The 22,440-nt window shown below is 34.0% G+C and overlaps 3 protein-coding genes across 3 annotated transcripts; 1 reads left to right on the top strand and 2 right to left on the bottom strand.

The window, feature by feature from the left end:
* Positions 1-1,061: 1,061 nt before the first annotated feature.
* Positions 1,062-5,752, bottom strand: LOC111778305 (polygalacturonate 4-alpha-galacturonosyltransferase). The gene is made up of 10 exons (XM_087119253.1): positions 5,217-5,752; positions 4,804-4,838; positions 4,644-4,703; positions 4,392-4,520; positions 4,220-4,283; positions 4,090-4,136; positions 3,564-3,898; positions 3,071-3,428; positions 1,827-2,414; positions 1,062-1,702 (listed from the first exon to the last, which is right to left on the bottom strand). Exons 1-10 carry the CDS (start codon positions 5,362-5,364, stop codon positions 1,427-1,429), a joined length of 2,040 nt encoding a protein of 679 aa, XP_086975379.1. The 5' UTR covers positions 5,365-5,752; the 3' UTR covers positions 1,062-1,426.
* A 6,562-nt stretch (positions 5,753-12,314) lies between these two features.
* On the top strand, positions 12,315-14,407 carry AGL6 (AGAMOUS-like 6). The gene is made up of 8 exons (XM_087118852.1): positions 12,315-12,740; positions 13,126-13,201; positions 13,402-13,463; positions 13,540-13,639; positions 13,740-13,781; positions 13,873-13,914; positions 14,009-14,154; positions 14,248-14,407. The coding sequence occupies exons 1-8, from the start codon at positions 12,559-12,561 to the stop codon at positions 14,309-14,311; spliced, it is 714 nt and encodes a 237-aa protein (XP_086974978.1). The 5' UTR covers positions 12,315-12,558; the 3' UTR covers positions 14,312-14,407.
* A 1,712-nt stretch (positions 14,408-16,119) lies between these two features.
* On the bottom strand, positions 16,120-21,689 carry AGL20 (AGAMOUS-like 20). Its single transcript, XM_023659419.2, has 7 exons — positions 20,790-21,689; positions 17,439-17,520; positions 17,303-17,373; positions 17,107-17,206; positions 16,994-17,035; positions 16,864-16,905; positions 16,120-16,339 (listed from the first exon to the last, which is right to left on the bottom strand). The coding sequence occupies exons 1-7, from the start codon at positions 20,969-20,971 to the stop codon at positions 16,184-16,186; spliced, it is 675 nt and encodes a 224-aa protein (XP_023515187.2). The 5' UTR covers positions 20,972-21,689; the 3' UTR covers positions 16,120-16,183.
* Positions 21,690-22,440: the final 751 nt, after the last annotated feature.

Here is a 22,440-nt window from a genome sequence, read left to right as displayed (position 1 = left end):
TACACATTACTTAAATCTAGGGTATTGATTCCACTAAAAACAAACTAACATGAAAATATGATTCGTAAGTTCACAAACTAAAAAACGTTTGAAATTATTTTTCGAGCTCGAAAAGTACAATGTAACGCCTTTTTTTTTTTTCCTAAATTAGAGACGTCACTATATGCAACCCTCTAATAACATATACAAAAATTTAATAAAACATTTTAGTCGAAGTCATGGATGGTCATGGGCTCACATAGGTTAACCAAATGTTCATCATTGTTAGTGATATCTAAATTGTCATTCTAAAGAAAAACCATGTTCCAAGGGAGATTATCCTTTAAAAAGAAGACTTAAAAAGGAGACAACAAAACACTATATTTTGATCTCGAGGATGCTTGGAGTGATCTTTACATGAGTTTTTATGACACCTAAGTTCAAGTGGTACATGAATGGATCTTGAGAGTATGCAAGACATAGTTAAGAAACACTTTAAAGAAAATTGATAGCTACTGCCTATTCCACACATGGTGTACCTTTCTTTTCAGTACCTCAAATGTAGAAACTCTAAAGTTAGACGTGGGTAAGCTCCTCAAATTTTCATTGGAAACACATGAGTAGGGATAAACCAAGTTAATATATATACATATAGACCCGTGGGGATAATCTTCAACCTCAAAGCAGTTTAAGACAAGTAGATAGTATGACAAGTCATAAGAAATGCAGAGAAGACCGTAATATGCCAAATCTAAATTTTGAATCTTGGACTTGTGACATTACAGATGCTATCAAAGTAAAACCTCTCCTAATACGAGGTGATTCAAGAACAAATCTCTGTTCATATTACTGTATCTCTACTCCAAGATTAGCTGTGCTATATAGAAGTTAAGTAATAACCTCCATGATTTGAAACAGGCATTATAAAACAGAACAGGGGGAGAGCAGATTAATTTAAGAAAATAGATGAAAAGAATATCTTTCCTAGTTGTAATTCTTTGGTAAGATACTTCGCAGTTTCAGTTCAAGAGCTGAAACTAAAGGAATTGGAACAATATCGCTCGGTTCAAAAAGGGTTATAGTGCATAGACTTCTGAATCTATAATTTATACCATGGATATGGATTTAAAGAAGCAGATCGTCTGTTGTCCAAAATTACAGCGAATTGGTATGGACTCAGTAATCCAGATCAAGCTTGGCTAACACAGCAAATACAATTAGTGGATTTACATGTTAAAAAGGGAATGAATATCATATCTTGTACCAGAGGGTATGAGATGGGAATGAATGGAATGAATTATAAAGAGAGAAAGAGGGAAGAGGGGCATAGTAAAACCATGTTAAGGAGATCCCTAGCCCCCCACCAATCTAATGTCGGAACCAACCAATGTGTTTCAGCGAGAAATAGCACAGCATAGTAAAATATCTAAGTGTTAAAACCAGCCTCTCATTCATTTAACTTGCATTGGCGAAGGTAAGGATGGTTGTACTTGACATACTTGGACCAATAACCACGGTACTTTGTCATAGCCAATTCCAGCCAAGGTTTCATGTTTCCATTGTAGTGTATCACTGCTGCATTGTCTATCTCAGACCGGTCAATGCTTGGATTGTAACCCAGGCCAAGCACATGCCACGACTTGTCCAGTGGATGTGTCAGTCCGTAGAAAGTAATCAGACCAGGAGGTAATGTTCCTAGCTTCCAGAGCAACCTTTCTTCATTCTGACACCATATGCAAGGGAAAAAATGAATATCTGAATCTGTTTTTTGAGGAAATATATGTATGTATAGTAAAATTTGATAAATATTGATACAAAAAACTCAGTAGACATAATTGAAAACTTACTAAGCTCTGCCACATATGATATATGCCTGTAATGTCTCTCTTTTTCCACTCCTTCAAGTCAAACATATTCATCCCATAGGCCCATCCACATGCATTGGGATCGAATTTTCTTGCAATATGAGGATTGGAGAAGTTAAGATATTTATCAAAACGGTGAAAGCTCTCACCACAGGTTTCGACTGCACCATTAACTTTACCATTAAGATCCACATCCCACAATCCAGACAAGTCCTTCTGAACAACAATGTCATCATCCAAAAACAGTATCTTTTCCAACTTGGGATATACCTGAGGGAGATAGAATCTCAGGTGATTAAGCATAGAAAGATACTTTGGATTTCTGTACTTAAGATTTGATGCACCAGATGAAAGGGTGGTCGGATGTCCAGCCTTGAAATAGTATTCTTTCATTGCGGCAGATTCAAGTTGACGTAATACTGGACAGTAAGATGAATTTAACCACTTGAATTCATCAACATTTTCAACTTGAATTGTGGCTTTTCCAGGAGGATTTGACAGGAACCACATGTTCATGGCACCAAAATTAAGCTTATCTGTAACAAGATGGAATACATGTTTTGAAGGATCCTGCAATAAATTCCACCATGCATAATTTAGTCAGGAACAACAGAAAAAAAAGACCTGCAAATACATGATTATGAATTGGTAGTATTAGTTCACCCTTAGCATCCAACCAACACAAAAAGGTAAACATCATCATATGGGGGTTGCAGTAACAAAAACATTGAAGGGAAGGAAATAGATTTTTCGTTGAAATCCTATTTTAATTCTTTCAGTTTCACACTTATTCTTGTGATTCTTGGACTTCAAAACGTTTTATTTTAGTATTTAACAGTCAAATATTCTATTTTAGTACCTTAACTTTGTATGAAAACCAGTTTAATACTTGTCACAATGTTTCATTAATCATTTTACAAAAATGAATAACCTAAATTTTCTATACCGATAATTACTTACGGGGGTAAATGAACAAAAAAAAAAAAGTGCCTACGTTCAGTTTCAACGCAAAATTCAAGAAGAAAAATACATTTGAAAGCAGATAAACAAAAATGTAAGTCATCCAAACAAAGAACAAAATAGGATTTAAACCTAAATTTTGAATTAAAATTTTTAAAAAAATGGACTATGGAATTTGGATCATAATACAAAAACCATGTTTATCAAAACCCATTCTTTTGAAACAAACGCACAAAAAGCTTCAGGTGCAAGAGACGTTCAGATACCTTGGCATTCACAATGGTTGAGTTGACAACGACTGATGCAGCCAAGACATTGTCTGAAAAGAGGGCATAATGATAAAGATCTGGATTTTCTAAATTTTCACTTCTAGGAAATTTTCTCTTCTCTGGAGGAAGAAGGTGGTAGTCTATAGTTAGACGCAAGGATAAGCAGTGAATTCCATTAGGTATGGTCTTGGCAGCCAACTGACTGAGAAATGTGCTTTGCTTTTTCAAGCCTCTGACTTCTTCGTCAGCTGATTGGAGCATTGCTCTTAGCTTTCCTGTTATCAACTTGCAGTCATATAATTGCTCTTTTGCTTTTGACAAAATTTGGCCCATGGATTTTATTTTATCAGGGGCACTGCAAACAGTAACATACAACAGATTATAATGTCAAAACCACAAGTAGAAAACAAGAGATGCAGACAGCGGTAAAGAAATTCCTTCGAGTCACAATTCTCTAGAAAAAGAGAGGATGTTGAAAAGATTATGCTACCTTCGATGGAGATCGGCATCAGTACTTGCCTCTCCTAAGGCACGTTGAATCTCTTTCAAACGAATCTGGAGTTCATGATGCAGGTCAAGCTTATTCTTCATCTTTGCTATACCTAGGTATGCTCTTGCCATGATCATTTGGTCCCGCATCAAGCGTACAGTTGAATCAGAGTTCTCATTCTCATTTTCTTTCCTCCATATACTGTATTTACCCAAAACCGAGGTATCAACTGACTTTGAGCGTTCAATAGCAGCATTCTCAAGTTTTATCAGAAGGTCGTCATCCTGTTGAAGCAACTGAGCAGCACGCTTTTCACGTTTCTTTTCCCGAAGTTGCTGCAAGTAGCTAAACATAAGTATAAAATCGGAGGTAAATGCTGATCCAACATAGTAATTGACAGTGATACAATAATTAAAATAACAAAGTCTCTTCCCATTGATATTCCATTGATGTAAACCTAGTACTAGTTTCAATGTAAAAAATGACAGAAAATTGGAAATGCAAATCATTTAAGATTAAGAGTTACCCTCCTAGACCGCTTTGCAGGACTATCCATAAACTGGGAAACATCATCTGCACAAGACAACTAAATCCATCAAAGAAAAGAACATCTAAGTAAAACTTATGACAATACACAAAAGATTTCGAATACCCACCTGTATTTTTGACCTCTTTGCTGTCGTGTATTTCTTTCCCAATATCGACAACAACTTGGTTCTTCTACAAAACAGAGACACACGAGAATGATCACGACAAGAAGGAAAATTGTTACACAAGAAGAATGCACCAAATCATAGGTATATCAAATGCTAGAGAGGCCCAACCAACCTCAGAAATGCCATCAACCGTAGTCTCCAGACCATCTATTTTCCATGAAGCCGACAAATTACTTTTCCGAAAATGATCAAGACTATAGGGACCCATATCATTTGTGCTAGCAGCAATCACATCAATGACCTGAAATATAAAATCAATAATCTTTCCCTGTGAGAGTGCCACAAATAGCGAAACTACTTTGTTTCAACCATCTAATGAATTAGAATAAAACTGTAATAATCAAATGAACCAGCAACCACTTGCCTCCTTAGAGAAAAGAGACTTAATCTGTTGCAATGCTATTCTTTCTCTCCATCCAACATCCTGCACTCTCAAGTAGTATGTCTTATGATAACTACAGACACATCATAAACCACAATGTCGTAGACTCTCTACTAATTATAAGAAAAAATCAACCACATACCTGTTGAACAGAACCACTCGAAATAATTTCAAGATCTGCAAAATCATCAACCATCGCATCAACTCAAAGACAAATTTCCGCTAACCGTAAGAAGGTCAACTCAGATTGACAAAATCTAACGTCCATATTTATGTTCTTCTAACTATGTTAAATTTCCCCCAGTGCAATTAAAAACATCCAAGCCACCGACAAACATTTATCACGACCAGATTAATTTATTCTCTTCAACAATCAGTGATTAAATTTTGCAACATAATAACAATATAATCCATCTATCAGCTTCCAAAATGTGTCGGCGGCATCAATATTCCTATAACATCTATTGATTCAATTAAATAAGATCTGGAAACAGCTACATTGCAAATTTGCAAGAACAACAAACAAATCTAGAGAGCAAAAACAACGAAACTAACCTGCACCACGGAGAGTTCGACTGAAGACGAAAATCACAGGAGAGAGAAACAAGAAGAAAATGACAAGTATAACAGGAAGTCGAGATCCACCACCAGCTCTACCTCTCTGTGAAGCAGAAACGGACAATAATCCCCTCTTCGACGCCATAGACTATCGGGATGCCTTAAAATCCCCAAAAACCAGCTGTCGGGGACGATCCAGTCGGAAAACAATCAACAAAGCGAATCACAAGCCGAAATTACAACAAGATCTCGGCAAATTACATACAATTATCACAAATCCCCTGAAATGCTAGTGGAAATTCATCAAAATATAGCACGGAAAGAGAGTGAGATTTGAGGAAACAAAAACCAAAAAATCTCAGAAGAAATGCAAGAAGGCATCAGCAAATCCAAGAGTGATCTTCAATCAGAAGACTCGAAAATTGCGGAACCCTAAAAGAAAAAAAAAAATTTGCAGAGTGGTCTGGATTTCAAGATTTAGCTTAGCTTCAGCTCGTCGCTCCTCCTCTCTCTCTCTATTACTATTAATTGTAATTATTATTTTTTTTTTTTCTCTCTCAAGGAAGATCATTCACAAGTAGGGATAACCCGACGTCGTTTTTACCCATATGGAGTCCACCTGGCCATCAGTCATATTCAGCCGCGTATTCCCTTTGTCATTTTCTTAAAAAAAAAAATAACCTTATAAATTACTTAAATATAATTTTCACTATTTTTATTCGAAATAAAATTAATATTTATTTTTTCTAGATTAATTTTCCTTACAATTTCAGCTTTTATTTTTTATTTTCCCTCCTCATTTAATTATTTTATTCAAATTATATAATTCCATATTATCCATAAATATTATTACAATTAAACATAAGATCCATATTTCAATTTTTTTTTGTCCTTTTTTTTTTTTTTGGTCGGTTTTAATATATTCCATCGTATAATTATGTATTTAGTTTTTTTTATTCATTAATTTATTAACTCTATTTTTTCTATTAGATAATAGACAATTATTCATAATTAATTTCGTGCAGATTTGGATAAATTATTTTTTTTTTTCCATATCTACTCACAATAGCTATTCTTAATAATGTAAAAGCCTAAATAATTGCAAAAATGGTATAATTCTTCTAAAATAAAATATACCCTTCAATTTCTAATAAAAATAATATATATCTAATACTAAAAATCTTTTAGATCAATTCCATATTCGTATATGACTCTAACTATTCGAATAGGGCTCACAATTCAACCCATTTATCTGTTTTCAGATGGGTTGGATTGTCAGATTTTTTTAATTATTATTTTTATAAAAAGAATCATACTTATCCATAGTACACATTACATTAGTAACTAAAATATTAAACATTTACACTACATCAATTAGAAACGGGAGCATCTTTTTTTTTTTTAAATCAGGTTGTCTTATAACTCTATTTTCGATTTTTTTGAGTTGATCCAGTAAAAAAAATGTCAACCCGCAAATCGAACTGAATTTTCAATTTTAGATTTGGTAGTCTACATTGGTCGGGATCACGGATCACGCGTCATATGAACCCAACAAGAAACCATAAGTTATAACAACTCCATTGGGCTAGTAGCTTCTGGCCCACCAAAACTTTGGGCTGGAACATGTGACACCTACTTGGAAAAGCCCAAATTTGGCGCAAGTTATCCAAAATTTAAGGTTGAAATAAAGTATTTAAAAGAAAATTGAAATAAAGTAAAAATTAAAAATACTTTTATTATTTTAAAATCTTAATATTACAATGTTTCAAAACTACTTCAATAAAAAAAAAATATTCAGAACGAAAAATCAAACTATTTGAATGTCGCACTTTCAAACTTAAATAATTCATTAAATTAAGCTTAAATTTTCTCTCGTTGTTCTCTAACTCAGATCATATGGACACATGTTAGTAAAAAACAAAACAATGTCCTAGTATTACAACAGTATAAAATAATTCCAAATCACAGGTAAAATGAACATAGTTCAACAGTAATCTATACGTCCCGACAAAAAGCTTTATTGAATATGTATAAGAGTTGGTGTAAAAAAAATAAAAATAAAAATAAAAATAAATCAAATAAAATCTTTCTTTCTCCACTTTGAAGAGGGACAAAACGTGCAACTTTAAAAACTGAGGTACCTAATTATTCAATGTCAAGTACAGTGCTTGTATTGATGGATAAGATCTATGCATCAAACAGAATCGAGAGCGGATAAGTATGAATCGAGAGTCGATAAGTATCGACCAGATTTAGGAAAAGAATCAGAAACCCTAAGCTCCTGACTATAAAAACCGAACGAAGGAACTCGAATGCTTAGATGTGAATTGTATCTTATTTGGGAATTCTCAGTATTCTCTTGCGATATGACCACGTAACGTACTTGCTTCTAAGAGTGAATAGCTCATCGCTAACAGATATTGTCCTCTTTGAGTTTTTTCTCAACGTTTTTAAAACATGTCTGCTAGTGAGAGGTTTCGTTTCCCTCCTCAACCGACGTGGGATCTCACAATCTACCCTCTTTGGAGCCAGCGTCCTCGCCGACAGTTGTCCCATTCTCTGCTTGATCTGGGGTCTCACATAAGATTATCCACACAAACCAACACAAATCATTTCAGTATGTTTTTTTCTTTAGTTACATGCTGTTTAGGAAAAATCTTGAGACGCCATTCAGTATAGGATTGCTCCATGCAAAGCACACTAGACGTCATTTAGTATACGAAGAAATATTCAAATTTTAAGGTATTTTCAAGATCACTCTTATTCAAAAGTGGTCTAGATTCATTCATGCACTCGTCATTTACTTGCATGTCACATCGAAATTGATGAATATTTCGAGAAAAAAAAGTTCACATTTTTTAAATAAACTAAAATTTGTTATTATATATTAATATTAGGTTTCGGTGTTATATCTTATTGATTTTTTTTTTTTACATGTCGATGTCATTGAACTTGTGAACAACCAGCTAGTTTGAATAGAAATATAAGAAGTCTCAACGAAAATTTAACACGTTAATTACAGCTGTCTGCTCGATAAAAATTTAACACGTTAACTGGAGCTGTCTGTTACACGTCAGTGCATACTCAGTACCTTTAATAATTCACGATCTCGACTCGGTTTTCCATCACACCCTATCGTAAAAATAGGGTAAAATGTTGGATGAAGGAGGTGAAAAGCAAAGAAAAAAAAGGGTTAGCTCTCTAAACGTGTTCATATTGCAACTTCATTGCTTGAAGACAAAGGCAAAAGTCATCATCATGGGTGGTGAGAAGGGTTTGAAAGGGAAGTGAAAAGGAGTGGCAATACTGCATTTAAAAAATGTTCCTTTTCATACCCATTAAAACTTTCTCCTAATGGCAAATTCTACCCCAACTGCCCCATTATTTCTAGGGTTAGGTAACTTTTTTTTTTTTTTTTTTTTTTTTTTTTTTTTACTGTGGACTGGTTCAACAACAAGACAGGAAATAATTATCTCCCACTGAATGTACTGAGACACCCTATAATTTCATTTGCCTTTTTCTTCCATTTTCCTATTCCTACACCCTTTGTGGTAATTTTTTAGCTTTTGTATTTTACTGCAACTATGTAGGGGTGGGTAAATTTTGGGACGACTTTTGGTTTAAATTACTTACGATATACAATCATTTTCCTTCCCTTGATTTACGTATTGAAGTTAAATGACTTAACCCTTGGTGTTTAGAATTTGAATTAAGGTCTAGGGTTCTAATTCGGCACCTCGGTTCTTGTATTTCTTCGTGAAGACTATTCTTACAAACCAACACTGATTCTTTTATCAAAAATTATTCGTGGGTTATCCGACATAGTTTTTCAAATAAATTGAGATTAAATGAAGTAACGTTCCATCTCCAAAAGTTGAATTAGGACTTGGGGTTTTGATATGACACCTCGACCACTACAATCCCTTGTGACGTGGATTCCCACAAACCAACACCAATTCTTTTATAAAAAAAAGTTATTAGTAATTTAAATGGTGTGGGGAACAAAATATTCGTGTGGAAACCTCTCCCCAGTCTACATGTTATAAAATCTTGAGGGAAAGCTAGAAGGGAAAGTCCAAAGATGACAATATCTGATAGTGGTGGGTTTGGACTATTACAAATGGTACTAGAGCCAGACACCGGGCGGTGTGCCAGCGAAGACACTTGTGAGATCGCACTTCGGTTGAAGAGGGGAAGAAAACATTCGTTATAATGGTGTGGAAACCTCTCTCTGCCAGACTTGTTTTAAAACCTTGAGTAGTAACCCAAAAAGAACAATATTGGTAGCAGTGGACTTGGGAAAACAATCCTCATAAACAAGCACTCGTTCTTTCTGATCGGCTACCCAACATAAATTCACTCTTAACTAAGCATATTTAACATTAGAGTTTTGTACACGTTACTGGTACAAATAGTAAGTATCAATTCTTTTAAATATTTTTTAACCATTATATTCTCACGATCACTCTAATTCATATAGTTCGGTTCGTTCACGTCACGAATGAAAAGTAATTAAAATAATAAATAAAATTGAAATAATTATTATTATATTTTTTAGAAATATGAAAAAGTGAGTCCAAAAATGGGAGAAGCTAGATACTTATATGTATGGACTAGAAGAGAAAAGGTTTTAGAGTGGCAGTGTACTGTAGCCTATTGTCTGAATTAAAATAAAAATATTTTTGGCTTTTAATCCAAACCGTCCAAAAAAAAAAAAAAACATTATTCTTTAAAAAATTACAATAATATCCCTAATCTTTTGAAAACGTTTCAAAATTTCCTTAAACTAGAACCCTTTAACATATTAAACGTGACCCAGAACGACGACGAGATGGTTTACGTTTAAACATGATATTTAGAACCATCGACTTTTTATTTAGCGTTTTAATATTTTTCTACTCTAAATAAAACTTTTGAAACGATTATGGAAAATTAAGGGTAATATCACGACTTTTGAACGTCCAAAATTTAAGATGCGATAAAGCCTAAATCGTCGTTCAATGTCCTGATTATTCTCTTGAGTTGTCATCTCGACAAGACCAACCTTCTAGTTGCCGGGTTAAGTTTTTATAATATCTCACTAATTTTGCATCATATCAACGATTTACGTCCACCAAAATGAGCTCGAGACTTGATTTAGAGTTAAAAAAACAACGATGTCGTATTGATTTAGGGTTTTGATCACAAATCAAAATTGTTCGGCAAAATTGACGTGTTTTTCTGTGATGTATCGTGATAAGTTGTTCGTAATTGTTTATAAAAGGTCAAAAATGCCCCTGGAGAGCACATGGAAAATCAGAGTGTAGTCATTTCAAGGACAAAAGGTGTGAATGGGATTGAATTATTATTATTTGTATTTATTATTTTATTAATGAATAATAAAAACTTGGCATTAAATTGAAAGAAATTAGGGCCCCTTAAGTCTCATTGTCCTATGTTTCATTGTTCTTATCTCTTCTAGCGGACCTTATTGCCTTTTGCACATGAAATCTATTCGGCAATTGGACTTTTACAACAATGGTTTGGTGCACAAAAATGGCAATACATTGAATGAGAATAACGTCATTTATTTATTGTATTTGACGTTCAAAATAACTTTCTTTTAATTACTTCGATTGATTAAGACATATATTATCCACACTAATAAGGGCTTCAAAGCTATATGTCAATATGCTAGCTGATATTGTTCACTTTGACTCGTTATATACTGTTATCAGCCTCACGGTTTTAAAACGCATATGTTTCGTCCCTTTTCAATCAATATGAGTTCTCACAATCCACCCCCTTGGGAGTTCAGCGTCCTCGTTGACACACCGTCCTGTCTTTGGCTTTGATACCATTTCTAACAGTCCATGTCCACCGCTAGCAGGAAATGAAGGAGAGTTTCAGGGCCATCAGTGCTAAATCCAAATCTTGAATCTTAATCTAAATCTTGGGCGTGATCCCGAATCCTAATCCAAATACTGGGTATGGAGATGAATAGTTACACCAGCAAAAATTAATATATATTTTTCTTCAAGATATAACATTTTAAAAAATTAAGCTAGCAATTTATTTTTTGATAAGCAATAAATGATTTAAAAAATTAGAACTAAGAAATTAAGTGATTATAAATGCCAGTTTTCAATTATGTTAATAATTTTTTTTTTTTTTTTTCATAAAATAATGAGTTTTTATTTTTATTTAATTTATTCCTGTAATCATTATTACTGTGCGTACCAAACACACCCATTTCTAGCCCTCTTTTAATTGTACAAAATTTTCCAAAAATATTAATATTAGAGAAAACTTTATATTTCTTTATAATTTTTTTATTAATTTTGACGTCAAAATATTGAGAATAACATTTTCCAGGCAGAGATGGAGACAGGGAGTATAATCTCGTCCCCGACCTATTTATCTAACGAAAAAAAAATGTTCCCCACTCCCTCTTCGTTCGAGGCAGATCCTTGACAATAGACATCTCTAATTGAAATACGTTAAGTGATTGATGACATACTAGTAGCTTCTTTCGATAAAATATTGCGTTTAACGGAGATGATTGAGCCTAAAATAATATTATATATTACGATCTAATCTAATATAAACCCAATACAATACCTCGTATTGCAATAAATTGAAGTACTAAAAAAGGTTATGTTATTTAGACCGTAAATCACACGCGAAACTATAGAATAAGGGTTAAGAGTAAACGTCTCAAACGTCTCAATAAATTTTTATATTTAATAGATTCAATAATTATTTTTTCAACATATTAGACGTGTGAAAACCTCTCTCTACTAGACATATTTTAAAATTGTGAGGCTGACGACGATACGTAACAGGTCAAAGCAGACAAAAGTATTCTGTGGAAACCTCTCTCTAGTAGACGCGTTTTAAAATCGTGAAGCTGTGTAAGGAAGTAAAGCGGACATTATTTGTTAGGAGTGTGTTTGGACTGGTACACAAAATATTTCTTATAAGGGTATGAAAACTTGTTCGCCTCATAGAGGATGACATGTAACAAACAAAAACAGATAATATCTGGTAGGGATAGAGAATTTTTATTTGATATGAATGCATGGTTTTTTTAACCCTACCCTGTAGTTGAAGGGCAAGGCAGCCCTAACTCCTATTTGCTACCCTACATTCTCTCTCTATCTAAAACCCCAAATAGGAGAGTAGAGAGAGAAAGGCATTTGGTTAGGGAAATTAAAAAGGAAAAGAGGAATAAACAAAGCAGTGGTGAGGTTTCCATTTTATTGTTAAGGAAGATCTTGTTGTTGTTCTTGTTGTTGTTCTTCATCATCTTGTTGTTCCTCCTCCCACTTCCCCAAAACACCACAAACAGCCGCCAAAAATGGGGAGAGGAAGAGTTGAACTGAAGCGAATAGAGAACAAAATCAACCGCCAAGTCACTTTCTCCAAGCGCCGTAATGGTCTCCTCAAAAAAGCTTATGAACTCTCTGTTCTTTGCGATGCTGAGGTCGCTCTCATCATCTTCTCCAGCCGCGGCAAGCTCTATGAATTCGGCAGCGCCGGGTAACTAACTAACTTCATTTCTCTCCAGATCTGACACCGCCTCATTTCTTTTTCTTAATCATGTTCTTCACGCCTTCATAGATCCACGCGCTTTCTCTATACATCAACAAAACCCTACCTAGTTTTTGGGGAAAACTGTTTTTTCTTTTTTCCTTGCCTAGGTTGTTAATCTCCTGTCTCATACATCAGACACACACAGATTCTGTTCCTTAATTTCATCATTCAGACCTTTGTGTATACTTACGATTCTTGCTCTTCCCACTCAATCTGCTACCTCTTTTGTCTCTTTCTCTTTTCATCCTTCAATCCTTTGGAAATCTCCCTCTCCCTCTCTCTCTTTTAATGAATTTTAGTACTTGATTTGTGTTTTTTGACATGTTTGTAGTACGACCAAGACACTGGAGCGATACCAACGTTGTTGCTTCTCTCCTCAAGACAATTACAGCGAACGAGAATCCCAGGTTGTTCTTTCTTTCCTCCGATCTCGATCCATTGTGTTCTTATTACGATTGTGGATTAGAATATGATTCAAAGATGTATGGATAATAATTTTTGTTTTGAGTTCGAGGATTACGTGTCTTAACTAGTTGAATTATGTTTGAGTGAGTTACTGGAGAATGTTTGTAGAGTTAACGATGTGTTTGATGACACGAATGTGCAGAACTGGTTCGTGGAAATCTCGAAACTGAAAGCTAAATATGAATCGCTATGTCGCACTCATAGGTTCGTAAAAGGGTATCGAAATCGCGTGTATGAATGATTAATTAAGAAGGTTATATAATAAAGTTTTGGATGATAGGCATTTGCTTGGGGAAGATCTTGGACCATTGAGTGTTAAGGAGCTCCAAAATCTTGAAAAGCAACTTGAAGCAGCTCTTGCTCAAGCTAGACAAAGGAAGGTATTATTGTTACTATTCACTTTCTTACCAACTTTTTCTCTCCCTTTTTAAAATTATTTTTTCCTTAAATTTCCATTTTTAATTTTATTATCCATTGCAGACTCAGATGATGACTGAGCAGATGGAAGATCTACGCAGAAAGGTAAAACAAATTAAAGTTTAAATATTTTTTTATCATTAATTATTTTTATATAATGAAATTTCTTTTAAAAAAACATGCTAATTAATGGCAGGAACGACAACTCGGAGATCTGAATCGAGAGCTGAAGCTCAAGGTTTGTAACTTGAAGAACACTTAGCCTAATTGAACTATGAACATATTGAATATCTAACTACTTAGTGTACTATGTGTTTGAGTGATACTTATAGCTCGAGACAGAGGGACAAAATCTTAAAGCCATCCAAAGTTTTTGGAGCTCAAGTTCATCAGCTGCTGAACATGGCAACACCTTCCCGTTGTATCCTTCACAAGTTAGCACCATCGAGTATCAACACGAACCTATCTTACAAATCGGGTATCTCTAAATCCCTCTTTCGGGTCGTTGTATGCGTCGAGAAAAAAAAAAACATTATTACTATTATTGATGATGATTATTTTGGACTAACAGGTACCAAAATTATTTCTCAGAAGAGGGGCCATCTGTTCATATGGGTTATTTGAATTCCACTTAAAATAAAATAAAAAACATAGAACTTTAAATTCTTGTTTATCTTTGAATGAATGTTTGGACTAAATATATTATTGTCTATATTTCGTTTATTTGAAAATATGTGGTGTTTGTAATGTGGTTTAATTACGTTTTTACCCCTACCCATTCTATGTCATTTGGTTTATGTAATCCCTTAAATTCATGAAATTATTATTATTTCTAATAATGTGTGGCGTATTATTAATATGAAAAATCATTAATGTCAGTGACAGACCTAATGTATCTTATACGACCGTTTGTACTGCTTGTTTGTTATTATATTTGTAATTTTTGTTTTCTATTAGTATTTATTGTAATTTTGTTATTAAAAAAATAATTATTTGAAAGGTTAAAGCTGTTTTTGAGTTTAAAAAAAGTTTAATTTTTTTTAATTCTTAAAAAAAATTAAGAATATTAATAAAACTTTTAAAAATTGAAAAATATTTTTGAAACAGGTGAAAGTTTTCCGTTCATTTGGTTTATCATAGGGAGCGACAAGAGGGGAAACTTTTCCCATCCCCATCTTTACGTCTTATTTCATTCTCCGTCTCTTCAAAATTCTCTATTTATGTTTGTGAGGATGAGCGTTGAGACTCTTTTTTTTTTTTTTTTTTTTTTTTTTTTAAATATATAACTTAAAAACAATATTTATTTTAAAGAAGTATTTTCCGAATAACTTTAATTTTTTTTTAATATAATTTGTATTAAAAAATGTAGAAAAATCATAATATTTAATAAGAAAAAAATATAATATAATGTTTAATGTTAAAAGATAATTTCTGATTTTGTCACCCATTTAAATTATCAAAGAGGATTATTTATTTAACCATCGTAATTGTAACATTTTTACGGTGTCTATTAAAAAAATATTATTATTATTATTATTATTTGTATGAATTCAACGCAAGAAGTATTTTCTCCTTGCGTCAATTCCTGCGTTCGAATCTGAGTGAAGGCCCAGAATACCCAAATGGGAGCTGAAAAGACCATAATACCCCCTAAAGTTGACTTTAATAGCTACCATTCATTTTTCATAAAACATTTACGCTGATCACACGAGCATATATATACATATTTAAAATTAAAGATAGCATTCATTATTTTTTTAAAAAAAAAAAAAAAACAATTGATCGTTGACTAGTTTGACTGTACGAGTTTGAACCTAAACTTTGTATAACGATTCCAACCAAACCACTACTTGCAATTGGATCACTTCCTCACTTCGAGCACACGTTTGTCTCGACACAGTATAGTTGGCTAATCAACTCTGTGCACCATTCATTTTAAAGTATTCATTCATATCATATCCCTAAATGATTTATATCGTGGGACTTCTTCCATGTTATATGAAGCAGTTAGTCACATATCACTTTTTTAGTCGTGCAGTATACAAGTACGTACATACGATATATTAACATTCCATTTTTTCAATCATTTTCTAACCTATTGTCAAGTCTAAAGAGTACGTTAACAAGCTCACCCAGTGGGTCAATGCAAACATACATAGACTATATATAGAGAAGTATTATACATCTAATTAGACCCGAATCATGAACGTAGAGTCCAAAACCACTCATAAATATATATCATTTCTAACCCCAACACGGGTCACTCATTAAACATTTTTAAATATTCGTATCTTCAATAAAAAAAAGAGATGAAAAAAAAAATGAAGAACAAGCAATATCAGCATGTCTGTGAAGAGGTATAAAGAGATGAAAAATGAGAATTATTTACAAACATTTTCCAAAATCTCTCCCTCTGTGTGTGTAATGTTTTATGGAGTAGAAATTGAACAGAAAAAGAGTATTATTATTGTTATAAACATGAAGTAATATTAGGGCTACAAATTGAATCAGTTAAGGGAAAGAAATGTTCTTGGCCTTGTCTCAGGTGGCCCAATGAACAACTCTGTTTCTACCTCTGAACTTGGACTGCTACTTTCTGCATAGTTCATTAAATTCTCCCCTCTTTCTACTTCCTTTACTCCCCCTTCTGCCTCACTTTCCCACTATATATGAAAATAAAACATACCCATGTTAGCTGTTAATACCCGGCTATAACCAAAGTCCGACATTCGTCGAGTCAAGAACCAACAAGAACATAGCTTAACTAACATAATATCATATATCTTTGATAGAGGTCGTGCAAATCTTGTTGGAGTATCACAATCATGGGCATATAGGTATGATATATACTAGAAAGAGGTTTCTACACTCTTATAAGGAATGCTTGTTCTCCTCTCCTAACGTGGAATCTCGAGCTACATCGATGGAGAGGAGAAGTTATAAATGGTGTAGGTGGCGTGCCAACGAGAACGCTAGCCCTCTAAAAGAGGTGGATTGGTTAGAGAGGGAACGAAGCATTGCTTATAAGGTGTAGAAATCTCTTCCTAGTAGACGCGTTTTAAAAACCCTAAAGATAAGCTCGGAAGAGTAAGCTAAAAAAGAACAATATTTGCGAACAAAGTAAACATTATCGTATCGTTGTGGAGGTTTGTTGTTCTATCAAGTCTCTACAAATTAAGACGTTTACCTTTTCGAGTAGCTTAGCATTTTCAGCTTCCAAGAGTTTCTCCTGCATTTCATTTCAGCCCAAAGATTCATTTTATAAAAAAAGAAACCCAATGGAAACAGTTTTCAGATGAATGTTTGAATCCTTTCACCTTGTGCTTTAGTTGTTTAATCTGTTCTTCAAACACTTCAACCTGTAATATAAAAATCCGGGTTAGAGAGAGAATTGAATTTAGAGAGAGAAAAAAGGGATTGAATCAAAAACCTTTCTGGCTCTAATTTTGCAAACACTTTTCTCCAACTGAAGTTCAACCTGCTGAAGTTCATCAATGGAGCAAGAACCCAGATCTTCTCCCAACATTTTCCTACAATTTTTTTATGAACAGTTTTAAGACAAAGCCCAGATTTCAGCATTAGAACAACGATTTAACCAAGAAAACAAGAAATTAAGTCATTAGAACCGTTTTGAAACTTCAAGCTGCTCTATTTTCTTCATCAGGGTGGCTGCTTCTTCATGATTCAGATGCTCCAACTGCAGAAGATTATTGAATGTGGATCATCAAATGGTTAAAACTAGGAATAATGTTGGGGACAAACCTGGATATCATTAACCGATGGAGGGTCGAGGGCTTCTTTGGTTTTGGCATGCTTTCTGTACCGCTCTAGAGTTGCCTGCATGCTGAAGATCAGAGCAGAAATGTGGAAGCAAATTAAATGAGTTCATGCACAGATCAATATTCATATTTGTTGAATGAGTTCATTGAAATAAGATCCCACACAAAATTCACATTGCTTTACTGTTCATTTCCTATATCGACCCATCGCCGTATTTCTTCTGTGTCGTTTCCCATATTCACAAGTCTTCAATACTAAATACGACGAGTAGTGGAGTCTTGAGCTAAGCCTTGGCTAAACCTTAGTGCTATAATGTCTTTCAAATCCTCCTAACAATTATTCGACTGCAATAATTGTTGCTAAGGAGAACGCTCATGCTGTGGTAATTCCACCTAGAAGATAATGAACTACTCTTACAGCACGTCGTTGGACAATATTCAAGATTCTAGACTGAGTAGCAGGAGAAACTTTTAATTTATTATGAGCCCAAACGATAGATTCAATAAGTTCTAGAAACATTAAAGCCTTGGAGCTATGATCCCAAGGAACAAGTTATTGTTTCTTTTTAAAGTTGAATTAGGTTTAGATTTTATCATAATCTACCTACAAAACTTCTTAGATACAATTTGGTATCTTCCTATATTTCTTCTGACCTAAAATAGTTACCGATCTTCGTAGCATAACATGTTGTGCATGACATAATTGACAGTGATGGGACATCGATGGTGGGACCATAGAACATGTCAAGTCTACTTCGTAGACTAGTCTACATAATATATAACCTAGAACTCTGATACCAACTGTAACGATTCTAGTTTTCTAGCTTAAAGACGCTACCATATGCATTACGTAACATTTTGTCGGAAATATCCATTTAAAATGATTTCATAAAACAATGTCATGGACTTACATTTATAAGAAAAAGGTCTTAAAACCATACAGAGCAAAAATTAAAATAAACATAAGTAAATATAAAACTATTAATGTCCTATACTAACCTAAGATCTACAAAATTAAAAGAAACTAGCCTATGCATGTGTCATGGTTTTTAATTGTGATGCCACTATCAACCGTACAGAGGTGGGTTGTCTTTGCCTGAAATATAGAAGTAGCACATAAGTGACCCCGCTATTGGGATCAGGGAATGCAAACACATGCAATCATGATCAGGGACATATCATTTAAAATGTATCCTCCAGTCCCGACAAATTGAGTGTGTAGTACTTCCCTACACACGACCCACACATGAACCCATCAAGCAATTCGCACACCCCTTGTGTCCACCGACGTTCGGAGGTACAACAAACTTCGAATATCATGCAAGACATGATCATCATCATCATAGAGTACACGTCCGTACTCATCATCATAAATAAGTATGTAACCCAATGTAAATAAACATACTATATGCATTTAACACAAAATTCAGTTTCCAAGTACTTTTGACCAACTTTAATTGATTTTCTAAATAATTAGAACTAAATTAGGATAAAAGAAATAGAAAGTTTGTGTGTATTTTGAGATAGGAAATTGAGTGTAATAGATAGGGTTGCTAATCATGAACCTATGCTTCTAAGACCTACCTAATTGAGTGATGTATTTAACACAAAGTTGAAAGTTCAAAGATTTAATACACACAAAATCGAAAGTTTAGTTTAGGGATTTATTAGATATTCTTTAAGTTTAAGGATATATTAAATATAAAATTAAAAGTTTAGGGATCTATTAGTAGGGGTGCACGTGATTTTTTTGAACCAACCCAAAAATTTGAGTTAGTTGAATTGGTATCCCAATCCAACTCGAAAATTTTCACAACCCAACCTGAAAATTTTCAGGTTGGGTTCAGGCTTTCTCCAAAATTTTGTTGAGTAGAGAGCGGAGAAGCCGGACAGAAGTGGAACAAAGTGTCGAGCAAAGAGATACTCGGCAGCGACATCCGACAAGAAACACAAACAAGGTCAAGCAAAGAAATGAGAACTGAGAAGAGAGTCCAACGGAGAAGTAAAAAGGCGAGGAACATCGATGTTCGACGGCACACAAAGACGAGACGAAAGTGAGATGAGAATTGAGAAGTCGAACGACAACACACAAAAAGATGAGTCGAACGATGAAGACGAACATTGTGATGTGAGTGGTAAGATTGCGAGGGCGAGAGTCTAAGACTTCATTTTACATACCTAGTTACCCTCGAGGTAGGGGCAGATGCAGACAATGACTCATGGGCTTGAATTGCGTAGGGCTTGTGCTATGTGGGTTTGGACCTATTTATTTTTTTTTTTTTTTTAAGACTTTTGAGTTGGGTCTTGACCCAATAATTTGAATTTCGAATCCAAACCCAACCTAAATTGGATCAGGTTCCAAAAAACGAATCCAACCCAAACTGAAAGTCCTTTTAAACCCAATCCAACCCTTATAATTCAGGTTGAGTTCTCGAGTTAGTGGGTTAGATATACACCCCTACCGGTTAGAAACTTTTTAAAGTTTAGAGACCTATCTCAAATCTAGGTAAAAGTTCAAGTCGAACCAGTAAACTTCTAATTTATTTTTATTTATTTATTTTTTTTTATTGGAGAAATCTCCATCCATATAGCAACTAGGATTGAAAGCAACACCTACCTTAGATGTCACAAATAACATATGAATTACAATCTATTCAGCAAAAACTGGGAATGAAAAACAAAAAAAATGATATGAACACAGTAAACCACTGAATCAACATACAAATCTTTCTATATTGCATGCATGCAATAATCTTCTCCACCATTAGGAACAAAACCTAGACAATAGTAATAGAACACAGAATACAAATCCAAGACATCCAATAATTATCAATAACGTTAAATTGTTGTAACAATAAAAAAAACAAGCTGAAAGTGAAGAACAAAATTATTATAGGAATGTCAAGAGTGGCAAATGACAAAAATACAATATCATTTCTTAGAAAACTCTAAAGTTTTATGGTCAGTTTAGACATTTGAACATATTAATGTTCTTGGGACATGAAGAAAAATTAGATAAATCCTTAAACTGAGACATGGGTTCTAAAAAGGAGCAGCCATTGCAGGCTTTTGGGTGTGATCATAATCTAAATAAGGAATCAACTGATAAATTAATATAAACCAAACAGTAATCAACAGTATGAGTGCTTAAACTATGGTTATATAGTACAAACCCTTTTCACTTCTCCCAATAGTTTCATTGAAAACAACAGCAAAAAACCAGGCTACTTAATACCTATGAGAAATCATTCATAAATGGAAAGATTCATAGGCAGATCAAGATTAAAGGCATCCAATCTGAATGGATTAAAGCAAAAGCAGTTGTTAAGAGTACCTTGAGTTTGCAAATTCATAAAGCTTTCCTCTAGGAGAGAAGATGATAAGAGCAACCTCAGCATCACAGAGAACTGAGAGCTCAAAGGCTTTTTTCATCAACCCATTTCGCCTCTTGGAGAAGGTGACTTGCCTGCTTGTTGCGTTTTCAATTAACCTCATCTGGGTCTTCCCTCTCACCATTTTCTCACGATTTGAAACCTCTTTACACTAAGAAATAGAGGAATTACCCCTAAATAACACTATAAACCCTTACACAGAGATGGATCTCAAGAAACCCACAAAGGAAAAGATGAATTTATAGATCAAGAAAAGAAGGGAAGGCCACAGAAGGAAACAAAAGTGTAATCAAACAAGGAGCAGAAGCACTGAAATCTCCCCACTAAACCCAAAAACTAAGAGAAAAAACAGAAGAAGACAAGAAAACCTTGAAATAGAAGCACAAAAGGGCAGAACCAATCTAAAAGCAAAAGAAAACCCCAGAAACCTGAAAACCCAGAAGGAGAAAAGGAGGCAGAGGGGCTATTTTGGTTGAATCAGAAACAAAATTTGAAGAACACAAAGGAGAGAAGAGGAAAACAAAGCAAACCCACCTTTCCTTTTGTGGAGTAGTTTCAAACCCACTTTACAAATTTGCTGGAGAAAGCTAAAAAAGGGAGAGGAGGAATATTTGGAAAGGAATTAGAGTACCCAAAAGCTAAAGGAGGAAGAAGAAGGAGGAGGAGAGAGAGAGGAGGAAAGAGAAAGGAGGGTGATTCATCCAATCCTAAGTTTCTTGATTTGGGAAAAAAATGAAAAGAGGAGAGGGGGAGGATAAGAGGAGAATCACGAACAGGGAAGGAAATGGAAATGGAAATGGAAATGGAAATGGGAAGAAAAGTCAGAGAGAGAGAGAGAGAGAGTGAAATGGAGTTGTTAGCTAAGCTTACAAATGGAAATAAAAATTCATTTGTCCGTACAGATTGTGTTTTTACAGAGGGGGGCAGGGCAGGCGGGTAGCGGGCAGTGGGCAGTGGGTAGCGGGCAGTACTATGTTAGAACCCCCCCTCCACATTGCTCCGTACGGTCTGCATAACTGAAACCCAATCACCGAGCGGCAACGTTTGGCCATCATCATTACATTCACTCGTCTCCAAAACCGCCTTCCCGCGTGTCTTCCACGCGCCTTCTCTTTTTCCTTTTCTTTTTTTTTTCTTTTTTTTTTTTTTTTTAATTCCCAAATTCTTTCAAAATAAAAATAATCAGATACAAAATTGATAATTTAAAATACAAAAAAATATTTTTGAAGTTAATGAATATATTACTAAAACTATAAATAAAACTAATTTGGTCATTTTAGTCTTTATATATATATATATATTTTTTTTTTTTTATTAAAGGATTTTCTTTAAATATTAAATTTATCATAGTATTTTGCAAAAATGAGACTATGAATTTATTATTATTATTATTATTATTATTATTTTGTATGAGAACCAAAAAAGATGGTTTGAAAATAAATACAGAAATGATACCTTAATAGAAACACACCAAAGACTAAAATATAATAATAAAAAAATACACATTTACCAAAAATAAGCTAAAGTTTAAAAAATATATGATATTAAATAATATTTAGATGCATATGGACTCAGTTGACTAACTCCAAATTT

This window comes from Cucurbita pepo, chromosome 17 (genome assembly GCF_057944985.1).
Source record: "Cucurbita pepo subsp. pepo isolate OVF chromosome 17, ASM5794498v1, whole genome shotgun sequence".
NCBI classification, from domain to species: domain Eukaryota; kingdom Viridiplantae; phylum Streptophyta; class Magnoliopsida; order Cucurbitales; family Cucurbitaceae; genus Cucurbita; species Cucurbita pepo.
Note: the sequence above shows the minus strand (reverse complement) of the source record. Positions and strands in the feature narration are given on the sequence as shown.